This window comes from Leuresthes tenuis, unplaced genomic scaffold (genome assembly GCF_036924035.1).
Source record: "Leuresthes tenuis unplaced genomic scaffold, fLeuTen1.0.hap1 SCAF_17, whole genome shotgun sequence".
NCBI lineage: Eukaryota > Metazoa > Chordata > Actinopteri > Atheriniformes > Atherinopsidae > Leuresthes > Leuresthes tenuis.
The window spans coordinates 30,620,176-30,634,010 of NW_027325371.1; the positions used below are offsets into that span (position 1 = coordinate 30,620,176).

A 13,835-nucleotide genomic window follows, 5' to 3' on the forward strand; every position below is an offset into this window, starting at 1 on the left:
TACCTAAACTCAACCTACCTCAGCACAGCTACTGCTGCTTCTGCAGTAACTGTCCACCCTTCCAATGAAATCTTTCTGTCACAGTGTTGGCACCAAATGTATTGACTGCAACAATTTCAAAGTCACCTCAGCTGTCATACTCATTTCGTCACCCCACTTAGACTCTTTGAACACTCATTTGAATGCCATATGTGGTTCTAAATTTTGCTGTCTTTTTTTTTTTTACATAAAAAAAGCATCATATGGCAAGATTTTATGTTCAAAGAAGATCTGTGAAAAGCTAAGTTCAGAGGACAAGTCTGTCAGTAAGTGCTAGATTTTAGGTGCTGCTGCAGTCATTTTTAAACCCAAAGGTGAGGCTTCTCTCTGAACAGTTAAGGTCAGCTGCATTCGTATGTTAAATAGGTACTCAGCACACTTGGAATGTCAGCTGAGGCAGTACTGCCTGTGTCCGCTACAGAGTAGGGCCAAATCGAGTATGTATAACTACATAGATATATATATTTATATACATGTGTGTATATATATATATATATATATACATATATATATATACATATATATATATATATATATCACTATTGTGTTCATTTTAGGACTGTTTTATTGGTGAAGTGCAAAAGAACATTTTTATGTATAAATTTGGGCTGTCAAGTGATAAAAACATTTAATGGCGATCAATTGCCCGACTTTGTGTCACTAATCAAGAACACTAAGTAACAGCATATTCATTGGGGTTAAAACGATTCCTTGAGTAATGCAAATAACTCGATTTCAAAATATCCTTGATGCAAATTATTATGCATTTATGTGTTGTTTAATTCACAAAAATCTGTTCTCAGCGGTCTTCCTCTTTGACACAGACAATTATTACAGTTGCACAATGTGCATACATGCTGCATTTGTAGAAAAATTTATTTGATGACATGATGGGGGAAACTGGAAGAAAACTATGGAGACCATAATTAGAAATAGATCAAAAATGTCTAAATTTGGGACGATTTCAAACAAAAGAAAATCAAAAATACTGTAAAGTGTCCATTGTAAAATGGAAATAGCTTGACACAATAGCACAACATCAACACAGCATCTCAGCAGAAAGCATCTAGTTCGCATATTGAGTCCATGTTTTCTTTAAAGTGTGATTATATCATGCAATTTTACCCAGTTCAAAGATTTTCCATTGAAATATGCTCCAAACAAATGTTCTATTACTATGAGCCTAGGCCTCATTCCACATAAGAAACCCTGAAAAGTTGTTTGATAAAATAAATGTTTGTTTTGTTTTGAACGCAAGCTTATTAATAAAGTATGCAATTACCTGTATCTTTACGATATGTCTTTAGCAATGCACAGTGACAAATATGCTTGTGAAAATTGCAGGCAAGAGATCAGTACCATCAGTACTATGGAAACTTTCGTGCAAGAAGAAAAATTTTGGAGAAACTGAGTGGAGATGATGCCAATGACGTGTTTTTTCGGTGTTCAACTTTCGGTATCAACGGGTGTGCCCCCTGGTGGAATCTTCAGGTAACAGACGTAGGGCACAGGCACGTATGTGAACAATTACAACTACAACGGAGCAAGCTGCTTATGTGAGCCTGTAATTTAAAAAGTATATCTATGGGCCTAACTCATTGTAAAGCTTCTCGCTCCACATGGTATCATATCAATAACTGTTCAAACACATTTGGCAAATCCTTCAATAGATCACTTAAAATTTTCTGTCAATTCAGAACTCTTTTTCTTACAATCAAAAAAAGAAATTACTTGTTGTCTTGATTTTGGCTTCACTGTTCATATCTGTTAGTTTAATTTGGTATCCAGAAGTCAGCAGTTATGAAGAGGAACAAAACAAATCAGTGGGCTCAGCATTTCTCAAATCCCTGTCGCCTCCATAGCCAACAGGCTCATCAAAGTGTCTGATCCATGCCTGGTACACTTCCTCAGTATTCAAAAAGACCCAGTCGTCATTAGTACTGACACACTTGCTTCCAGTAAAATTCAAACCATCCACATCCACCTTTTCCACCATCGTAACGATCTCGGCCCATGCCTCCTTCACTGTTATGGCGATCAGGTTTAAAATCACTGTCCTCTGTTCCGTCACTCTCCTTTTCATCTGACTGCAAACCGTCACTTTCTAAGGGAAATTCTCACTGTCTGACTCACTGTTGTTTTCTCAAACTAATAAAAATTGGACATCTTCAATATAAACAATTCTATGAAACTACATTAGCTAATTGCCATCATTGAAATGCCATTTTATGTCATCCACTTCCTCATTAATTTACTCAAATTTGGAATGGGAAGATGCCTTAATTAAGAGGTTTGAATCAAATAATACATTCAATTCAGTTCAGTTTTATTTATATAGCACCAAACTACAACAAATTTCATCACAAGGCACTTCAATAATATAATTCAATTCAAGCCAATTGGAGTTCAATTCATAGTAATCATAATCCAATCAAATCCACCTAATGAATTTCAAAATAATCAAATTCATTCATATAGAGCCAATTCAAAAACAATATCCTAGCTATGGAAACCAACAGATTGCACTGAAACTTCTCTTCAGTCCAATCTCCCGTCCTGAGCATACCTGAGGCAACTGTGGACAGGAACAACTCTTTGTCTACATGTCTCCCATCATGTGGTAGAGAGTAAAAACAAGATCTGATGTGTTATGTGGAACTTTCAACAGTCATATTCAGTGTGGTGGCTTGTTGCAATTCAGTGGTGCTGAAGAGGCAGTGTTGCCAGGTGGGAAATGTAGTATTATTGTACCAGAGACATAAAATCATTGTATTTTGACGGAAATGATCGTACACCCATCATAACCAAACTAACAAGTCTATTGATGCGCTATAGTCACTCTAGTGTTGAATAGCGTCTAACAGGCACTCACGGCTTTGCATCAGCAGTCCCACAGTTGCGTTAGGCTAGATGTCCCCAGTAAACAATGACGAGTGGGAACTAATGAGCCAAATCATGAGGCCTGGAGGCCACCTACTGTTAGGAACTTCTGAGGCAAACGCATGCATGTCACTCGTAGCTCACATAGAAAAGCACGATTGGCTTGAAACTTGTCACATGGAAATGGAAATGACTTTAGGGTTCACAATAAAATCCTACAGACAGGCTGATTACAATCGATTACAACCACACATTCACAGAATGGTCAAATTATCGTATATTTGGCCTCTTTTGGAATTATTGATCGTACATAGGGCAAAAGTATCGTACAAATACGATAATTATCATACACCTGGCAAAACTGTGAAGAGGTTAAGTCTCTGGGACCAAGGACCATGAACCTTTGGAGGTGTCTCCTCTTTCTGGAACATTCTGAATCAATATCTCACAGGCAAAGGTTCACACAGCACGTGATGGATTCTTCAAAATCATATTGTAGGTTAAATATCAATAACTTTTACAAGTTAAATGACCATGCACTAATCCATCACTCATTTCATTATAGAAATACAGGCTGGGATCATAAATGGATTTGTTTTTTATTCTATTACGTGTATTGACTCTAGTTAAGGTAGGTATAGCTATCAGGCCAGCAATTACTTGCTGAAGAGAGTCTAAAAAAAAGACTTAATGTATTCAAAAGACTGAGTAGTCAGGTTAAAAATACTAACAAAACTGTAATTATAACTAAAAGAGGAACAACAATAAATAGGAATTCATTGTCAACACGATGACTACATAGTTAGTATGGCCACATATATACATATACAGTATATTCTATAGTATCTTGTTTTCTTAAAATATTGCTGTGTATCTTCTTTAACATTACCCTTCCACTCTTTGTGTAGGTGCAGTTAGCACCCCAACAGGTCAGGATTTGCAGAGAGGCAACAGTGATGAAGGCTTGGATATATCAATTTCTTGTTTGGTGAAAATGAGGTCTTTCCCCACCATAGTGAAACCTGTGATTGTCACACTCAAAACACTGGCCAAGATTTTTCTGCAGTTCTGTCATATTTCTACCTCCACACTATGCGATCTGTGATAGACTGTGCTCAAGGCTGCTTGTAAAAACATAGCAACACTTCAATGTCAAGCTATATAACTGTATTCTTCCAGTTATCTGATCATGTTGGATGTCCTAAAAAAGTTAACATCAGCCACCCATATTACAGTGTCTTTACAGGAGCCTGGCCCGTAGCAGATTTTTTTTTTTTTTGGTGAAAGATCTTTCTGGCACTAGTGGTTTTTATTCAAAGTTGCTTGACAGAAAACGGGGACAGAGAGAGTCGCAGAATGACATATATCAAAGGGCCAGAGCCAGGACTGGAACCTGGACCGGCTGCAGAGAGGTACTATAGCCTCTGTACATGGAGCACCTGCTCAACCAGCTGAGCTACCTGACTAGCCATAACTGAATTCTTAAACATCAGAATAAAACCTTTACTTTCAGGGCCATCTCTGCAGTGTGATGCATAACTAAACACTCACTGGTCGATTAGAAGGTATGGCAGCAAGGCTCTGCATCACTTTCCAGAACAGATATGTCACAAGACCAACTTACAGGGAAATGATTGACCAGTTATGGTATATTTAAAAGGAGCTTATTTGAACTCCAGTGACATGTGTAGAACTTCAAGAGATTACAAAATTAAAGATATCAGTTATCTACTCTGACTTCTGAATTGAATTATATATACCTAAATAATAATAAAAAACTATTACAATACTTTGTTTTACATTCTTAGTTTTAAGATAATATATATAATATATTATATTATAGATATTTTGTGGCTGTATTCTATGTAAATTTTGTTATTTTCAATACAACAGTATCTTAAAAAAGGTGCCATCATTTAGAGTTCACAAAATCTGAAAAAAAAGTCATTTTTTGTTGTCTATGTGTATTTAATAGATGTGTTATAGCTTTGTTATTTTATGTGATATTGTGAGTTTGTGAATGTTATGTATGCCGGTTGCAAGCATTTCATTATATATTTTATGTTGCATATATTTGTATGTTTGCTATTCTATATTGCTATTATTTTTAAAAATGTAAAGTAATTAAAGTAAGTAAAATAATAGTAGTTGTAGCAGGATTATCGGTAGCTGTACTATTTGAATAACTATAACAAACCAGTAAAGAAAAATTACCAGAAATACTGTAACTGTTTTTGTGTCATAATAACCCAGTAATGCAGTTAATTTAACTTAGTATGTTGAGTCAAATTAAACAACCCAGCATAAAGGTAATACTTGAACCAGAAATAAAGTTAGTCTCACTTACCTGGATGGGTCTCCTGAGATGGTATTGTAATAATTGCTGTGCATTTTGGTATGGCACTATGGAAAATATTGCAGAAGTTTTAGACAATAAAATATATTTTGTGTATGTGAGCACCTGCTCCTACTTTTACTGTCAAACCTAACCAAGTAATTTTAATGAGCAACACAGCTGTACAGCAGTAGAAGAAAAAAAATAAAGTCTACATAACTGAACCTATTAAATTAAACTTTCATAAAAAATGTTCTACATTGCAAATAAATAAATATATTGCAAATAAAATCTTACAACTAAAATTATGAATGTGAGTGAGTGCAAACAAGTCAGTATTCGTCAAACATCTCCATGTCGGTCTTATGCACATTAGTAAAGAATTAGCTCTTGATAATCCCCACACGCTCCAAACCACCCTAACCCCAACCCTAACCCAGTTGGTAGTCATTTGCTTTATGTCAAGCGAACATTTGTCTATTTATATAGCATATTTAATTTCAGACAACATAATGTACTTTACACAAATGAAAACGATAGAAAGAAAAAGAAAAAAACACTTTTTTAAGCACACTTATGAAGTGCAAGGACAGATCATACATATTCAACACTGCACTCGTACAATATACTGTGTAAAAAAAAAGTGTTACTCGCAAAATAAAAAAATTCTGCTGACCAGTGTAGTTAATTCTGTAGGATCAGAATAGAGACTACGATCATAAATAAAAAAGAAATGGCTTAATAGCACTCACTTCCAAAACAACATGTTATGGCGCACAAACAAGATATATCTGCAAAAAGAGGCATACAGGGCACAACAGAACTGACAATAGTTTTTGTGATGTTAGTATCTCTCCATAACACATGTCCTAAATTATAGTATAAATCTAACAGTATGTCTTTTGGAAAGTAGTATCTGCTCAGAGGCCACTCTGTGCTCTAACCAAGCAGACTAGCACACTCTGAAAATAAGCACACTGCAGAGCGCATGGTTTGCAAAATCTTCTCAAATAGCAAGATCAGCCTTGACATGTTTTTCAAATTTTTACACCAGTTTCAAAGTTTTTCACTTGTCTTTTTCTGACTAAACACAATTTCAAAATGAATAATTATTCATTTGAGGAAAGAAAGAACAAATGTGGATGTTGAGACTGCATGCAAGCACCCAAGCCTTTATTTCCCTTTGCAGTTTCCTTGTACAAGATTACAGTGCTTACATTTACATTTCTACGCAAATGTCAGTCAATTCCATATTTTACACAGGCATGTTCTTACACACTAATGACACAGATTTTCTGTGCATAAACATGGCTGATAAATGAGATCCATGGACTTTAAATAAAAGCAGAAAAAAAGATAAAAACAGCAGTCTCAAGGTTTGACTGGTTTACTGTACTGCTGTACACCCAGTGCGTCACTTACTGCACTGAAGGAACACCAGCTATATGCGGCTGTAGAGCTGTTCTCTCTGCATCAGAAAAATACAGTTAAAGGGTTAGCTACTCTGTGCATTGAAAACTGATGGAATGAGCTCTTGATCAACCATCAGAATGTGATAAGTTGGAAGTGAGAATGTGGCAAAAGTCACAAGGCATGTTGCCATGCCAATGTGGTAAATCTTTGAAGCTAAAGTTTTGGCTGTATCTATTAATTTAATCAACAAACAGAATTCCACATTAGTTGAGTACATTTTGTTTAACAGATTTATATATGAACCTGTTTTCCTGCAATTGAAGGTTAGCTCAGATCTCCTTATTATTTTGCTCTTATTTTTCATCATTATTAATTAAAAATCCAGAAATATGTTTGTTTTTTATCGAAGAGACTCACCACAATACTTCATGAATCCCTACATCTGTATCCCAAATTAGGGCATAACCTGATTAGATTACCTTAGAAATGTATAATGTTTTCCTATATAGTGCACCAATGGTGACACTAGAGTGAGAATGAAAAGGATGGACAGATGTCCACGAACAAATTAGCACCAGTACTGACCAAATTCTCATAAAAAAAGAAAGTGAGATCAGGAGCTCATTAAGGGTTGGTTTTGTCTACTTTCTTAAGAAACACACCGAGGGTTTGATATCATTCGATTGCTTCCACTGTTAAAGGGGTTAATTTACGCATAAAAGTGCGCAGTGGCAACACCTAAGACAAGAAACCACGGGATGACAGAATGCAAGCTAAAGATTTTACAGAAGATTAGACATAGGTCCGGCCACTCACCCGGGCGTATTTGGAGGAGTACGGGTCCTCGAACAGCGCCCACATCCAGGGCTGCCACACTTCCCACCATGTCACCCTGCGACCGTCCTCTTGCATGCACAACCGTTTCAGGTCGCCGTCCGCTCCGCCAGTAAGCGCCGGGTCATCCTCTGGTGCGTCTGGCTCAGGGGTCTCAAAGCTGTCCAGGGCTTCTTCTGCGTCGCGGTGCTGCCTGTAGTTCATCCAGCAGCATGCTTCCACGTCTGTCTCATCGATGCCCCAGAAAGCGAGCTCCTCCTCAAATAGCGGCCCGCAAACATCGTTAGGACAGTGGAGCTTTCCAGTGCGGTAGTAATTGAGGATGAAGGCGAAGGTGGCAGGGTGGCGGTCAAAGAAGAACTCGTCGGACTTAGGATCGTAATCAAAGTTGCTGTACGCGTCGGGCTCGGTCAGCCAAGACAACCGTGTCCCTGGCAATGTCTTCAAAGTGCTCCGGTAGGTCTCGTGTCGGATCCCTCCGCAGTTGATTACGATCTTCTCGCTATCTGACGCCGAGCAAGTCATGGCTGCGCTGGGGCATGCTTCGGTCGGTGCTCCCAACTGATGCTGTGGCTACTGCTCTTTCCCATCCACTGCCAGTAGCCGTTCGGTAGAGTGTTAATCTCATCAAGGAGTCACAGGGCCAAGAGAACGGAGGAGAGAAGAGTATGGGAAGGAGGAGTCTGCCTGTGTGTTTGTGTAAGAGAGAGAGAGAATGAGCAGTATGACAGAGAGTGAATGAGATTGGTACTTTAAGAATCAGTAAGTTTGACAATAACAATGTACTGACTGATGGAATTTCAAAGGTCAAATTTGACTTTGACATTTTATGATGTTACGGTCAAAATTATATTTTTTGCTTAACAAATCTAAGTATAGCAACGTCTTCTCACTATTTACATGTTTATTTATTCTCTGAGTAATTTTTGGACTTTAGTGCAAGAAACAAGATGTATTGAAAACGAAGGACAATTAGGCATCTCACTCTTATATGACTACTGAACTGAACCATTTTCATTAATGTTGTGCTCTAACAGCCTCCGCCTGGTTTTAGGCTTTCCACATGGCATAAATATCATCACTCTACTAACTCACTGTTAATATGATATCCACTGGGAACTCGAACTTTTCATCATGCATGTAGTTTACCATTATACCTTGCATGTTCCAGATTGCACAAGACATGGATGTTAAAGACAGAGTGCATATTATTCAGTGATGATTGAGGAGTTGGGGCTCGACTTTTTTTTCTTCTTTTCTTGATCATCTTGATTTCCCCTGTCATGTCCTTGTTTAAATAAGAGGTGCGCCCTCTGAAACTTAGCACCATCTCTTAAAAATAGGGAAGCGATTGCATTCTAAACCTTCTGAAATGTGCTCAGCTACCTTCATTTTAGCAAATTTGTTCTGTCTTCTCTATTTCTTGCCTTGCCTTTATTTTTTGTTTCAATCCATTTTTTGTTTCGAGTCTTTCAATCCAACCATATTAGCCTGCCCTTGCTTAGATTTGGACCTTGTGACAGTTGACAAAGAACCCTGAGCTTGACAAGAATTCTTGGCTACTACTTATGTGACCATAGAGATATCAAGGCCAAACAACTTTATTGGGCAATGGTTCTAATGCCCCTCCTGAAAGAGTGTAAAGTTAACTTTTGACATGAATAAACTCTTCAGTAATGGGATATACTACCTTGCCACAATGAATGCAGAAAATATTAACTCTGCCACCACAATCTAGAGGTGTCTAACTACTGTAGGTTGTGATTGACTCCTGTCAACACAGGGTCTATAAATGGACCTACACTTACTTACAGATATTAATGGATACATGTGCATCCTGGGGTCAAGACTGCGACATATGATTGTAATAAACCTCCTCAATAAATATCATTCATCATTTTCGTCATTAATAGATTATTGCTGGCTCAATTAAATAAGACAATCATAAAATGCTGTTTGATAGGTTAGAGTTAGAGAGGTTGTAGACTTATGGAAGATGTAAGCTGACGATGTTGCTGAATCATCTCACCTGTCTTTTTAATATTAGTTGTGTTTTTGTCTTCCTTATTTGACAATAATAGCAGCATGATAGTAACATTACTTTCACTGGGATGAATATGTAATACTGTTCACAATAAGTAATACTTTACAACCTGATACCTCCTGTACAAGATACGTCACATTTTTCATTGTCAGTAATAATGTCAGGATCTCACAATTTCTCTGCATAATTGGTAGAAGATTCCTGTGTGCAGGTGAAACCTTAGATATCTATGTTCTCTGTATAGTTATAAAAGAAAGGTCATATGACACAGGATAAGAGTTCTGCACTGATAAACACAAATTTAGTATTACAGAGACTTTAATGCTGTTGAGACTGATGAAACTTCTACCGCTGTCTTCTCTTCTACTGGCCTTGATCCACAATCTTCCACAGTCTTCTTCTGCTCATTCCAAATAGTTGTGGTCCCCTTGGGACTCTGCCTTCGAATTTTCGACTTTTTGTAGGAATTTTTTATCCCCTCTTGTGGGTGATCGGTACAGTTAACTGCCTTCTTGTATCTGTTTAGGAGCTAAGCTCTGCCCAAAGAGCACTGCTTTCTGCATCTTAGTTTCACGTACACCTCACTGATGACGTTGCACAGAAACCTGTCTATTGATAGCTCCCTCTGCTGACACTCAAAGACAACTTCCCTCTTAGCATCACTGACATGTACTTATGAAGGATACTCTGCTTTAGCACGACTAGCCTGGCCACATAAATGACTAGGTTTGAGGACTTTGTTTATGGACTCAAATTTAGTAGAATCTGTGGCAGAGGTCATATTTTTGAAAGTCCAAGTCGAGTCTTAAGTCTTTGAGCTAGAGTCCAAGTCATGTCTCAAGTCTTTGAGCAAGAGTCCAAGTCAAGTCTCAAGTCTTTGACGGTCAAGTTCAAGTCATGTCCCAAGTCTGTCACATACACTATCAATCAATCACAATCAATTTCAAATTCTGACTTGAGAGCTGCACAATCCTGCATATTGGACAGTATAAAAATTGACCAATTGTAGATTCAGTAAATAGAATCTACTGCAATGGGATTTGAAGTAAGACACACAAAGAAGTACTTCAATTTCATAACTGTATTTTCTTCAAATAAAATAACTGTATTTTAACAGTGTTGTAAAATTCAACAAAATTAAGTAAACACACCAACCACGGTGCAAGAAAATGAGAAGTTTTACTAACTTAAATTTAAACTTTAAAATGAAAAACTAGCTCTCTCAAAACCCCTTTCACCTTCCTGGAAAATCTTTAAACAACAGACTGGTTACATTTCAAAAACATCAAATTCGATAGTGTCTTTGCTGACAGACTTGCACGGTGGGGATACGCATGATAAGCCAAACTTAATCTTCTGACACATGCTCGAACGGAAATGTTTACCCAAATTCTGTCACATCATATGGTCCACAGCAAATGGGCTGTGCAATCTGCCTGTTCACAGCATTAGTACACAGTTTGCTGTGGCTAGTTTATTGGCCAATTGCTGATTTTAACGTTTTTCATGTTGGCAAGTGATTAACTGGTCTGGGTGCGTTTTCAGATGCTGGATGAAGTTTGATGTAGTTGAACCACAATCGTGTATCTTTGTGCCGCACTCTTTGCACACTGCTGTTCGCTTGTTGGCTTACTGTCTGAAAGCATTGTATGCAAATGTATTGATCCAAGGTACTCCTTTTGGACTTTATATCTGTCTCAGAGCCATAGATCATACACAAACGCAAATGGAAAAGACAAATGACAGCTAAATAACAAGAATAAAAATAATAACATGAAACAACAGTTTTTCACAAGTCTTGGGCGAGTCTCGAGCCTCGAGTCAAAGTCAAGTCTGAAGTCACACTTTAGTGCGATTTAAGTGCAACTCGAGTCTGAGTCGCGGATCCCCAGCTGTGATCTGTAGAGTAGAAACCCTTATGTGCTTAACTCTACAGTCATAACTACCATTTGACTTTGTTACAAGGTGTGGAACATTAGGACTTGAGCTAGAATTAGTCTTGTGATGGATAGTGAGCAGTTAAGAAGGGTTCAGCTATGTTTCTGCTTCTTTGAGGGTCTTTGGGTTGCACTATTTCATGGATATACAAAATTAAGGGTTCAAGTCTTAAGAAACCTGATAGTGTCTCCAGTTTGTACTTTTGTCTTTGATTCTGGGTTCAGTGATTTAAATGACAAATCCTTCAGGTTGACCTGCAGTTCTTTTGCAGTCTCCTCGTCTCTCAAGACATTGGAAAACAATTTCATCAAGAGATTTCAACACTAATTTAGAAGTTGTATGAAACAGCACACTTGACATTTGCATGATATTCAGTGTCTTTATCTTCATCGTAGAACTGCATTTTTTTTTCCAGCCAGTGAGTCTGAAACAAACAAAAGCATTTATAAGCAATGCTACAAGAATATGTTGTTCTAAGGAATGAGCAGCAGAACTTTAGAAGTACTGTTTCTAACATTAAAGCTGCTCATTCTGGTGAATGGTTGATAGCTGTAGTTATTTGTCAGTAGTTTTTATTTCTTGTGTCATTGGTGATAAAAAAAATGTGAATCTGTTTATGTAGATATACAGAAGTTAGACATTACAGTATATTATTATTAAAATGTGGCTTTGTCTTCTGCATCAAAATCAGTCTACTTAAAAACTCTCATCCTCATTTCTCTTCTCAGCATCGTTCTGTTTCTCAATACAGTCTTTCAATTTACTAAAACACTTGACTTAATTGGATCAAAGCAAAAAGGATATGGTACTGTGTTTCACGCCCACCACACATTCTTGCTCTCTTTCTCTCTCGCTTCCTTTCCAAGATAGGACCTTTACCAACAATTAGAGAAAAGAGGGGGAAACCAGAAGCAGAACAAGTATTCGCTGAGCTCCACAGAAAAGGGAGAAAATACTGCAGACCATCAGATCATTAGTGCTCTCCCATTTTCTCACTCTTTCTCTCACACAGGCTATTCTCTCCATTTTCTCCATTTCCTCTCCATCTCTCCTCATCATCTTCACTGCTTGTCCCCCCTCCCCACCTTCTCTCTCTGGTGCAGAGCAAATGTGCTGTGTTAGCCTATTGAGAACAGTCTGCAGTACTGCACTCCACACTGTACACTGTGAGTCCATTCCAACGTTACTGGAGCACACACACATACACATGTAACATTTTCATAGCCTTAGTGAGTGAATACCCTTAACCAACCACATGCACCCATGCCTATTAATAATCAAATTTTCATCAGAACATGACCTATTAAGAAAACAAGTCTGATTCAGAATATACAGAGCTCAATAAACTGTGTATGGAAAAAACACATTTATAATCGATAGAAATAATAGCCCCCAGTGGAATATAACAAAGTAGATTCAGTCAACCACCACATTTAAAAAATAAAATTACATGTCTAGTTATTCAGAGGAAACAATAAAAAAATCATGCACCACATTTTTCTGCTTTTCCATTGCTAGTCCATCACAGGGCTAACACATAGTGAACTACAACTATGTATGCTTACACTTAACACTAACATGTACCTACTTTAGATTTCCAGATTAAATTGACATGCATGTATCTGGATTGGTGAAAAACAGAATTCCTGACTGAAACTCACTTAGACTCAGGGAGACATTGCAAACTCTACACTGCCATGGTTGAAACCAGGAACATTCTAGCTGTGAGGTAACAGCGATAACACCTGCAGGTGCATTGTAGAGGAAAAATAACAAATAGAAAAAACTAAGGTCTTTCCCAGCCCAAGCTGCACACATCCTTCACGAGGACCTTCTACTCCAGGCTTTATACTGGAAGCCCTTCTTACAAGACAAACCAACATTAACTGTCAGTCTTTCATACAACACAAGCACACTTATACACAAAACATTTGCGTGAATTTAAAATCACCAATAAAAAATTGTCTTGGCAACAAAATGTTCAGATTTCCTACATTTCTAAATCTTCCAAGAGTAATCTTGCAACAACACTAGGCTATGCAGTGTCTTACTCTTGGTACATCCCATGGTCCTTGCTCTGCAAAAGCATTGGGGCATTCCTCATTCTGGTTTAAATGCCAGAGCAGGAAACTGTATGCAGGTGAGGCAAGAAAACAACACATGCATCAACCTAACCATTGAAATTAATGTTTACTCTGTGTCATTGTTATGTTTTCACACCTGGATATAGCCACTCATAAGAGTCAGTTAAAATGACATAGCTGCTCTTCATAATTAACATGTCCTGTTAATGCTAATGCTCTGCAAACCATAATATTTAAAGGAGTACACAATACTAGAAAAATAGCACAA

The 13,835-nt window shown here is 37.6% G+C and overlaps 1 protein-coding gene across 4 annotated transcripts in view; it reads right to left on the reverse strand.

The window, feature by feature from the left end:
* Positions 1 to 8,143, reverse strand: part of LOC140272973 (voltage-gated potassium channel KCNC1-like) — a 174,524-nt gene extending 166,381 nt beyond the window's left edge. For all 4 annotated transcript variants that reach the window (XM_072368499.1, XM_072368498.1, XM_072368497.1 and 1 more), the window contains exon 1: positions 7,484 to 8,143. In XM_072368499.1, the coding sequence (XP_072224600.1) occupies positions 7,484 to 8,026 (543 nt within the window). In that variant the 5' untranslated portion in view covers positions 8,027 to 8,143. The remainder of the gene's footprint in view (positions 1 to 7,483) is intronic.
* Between the last annotated feature and the right edge of the window lie 5,692 nt (positions 8,144 to 13,835).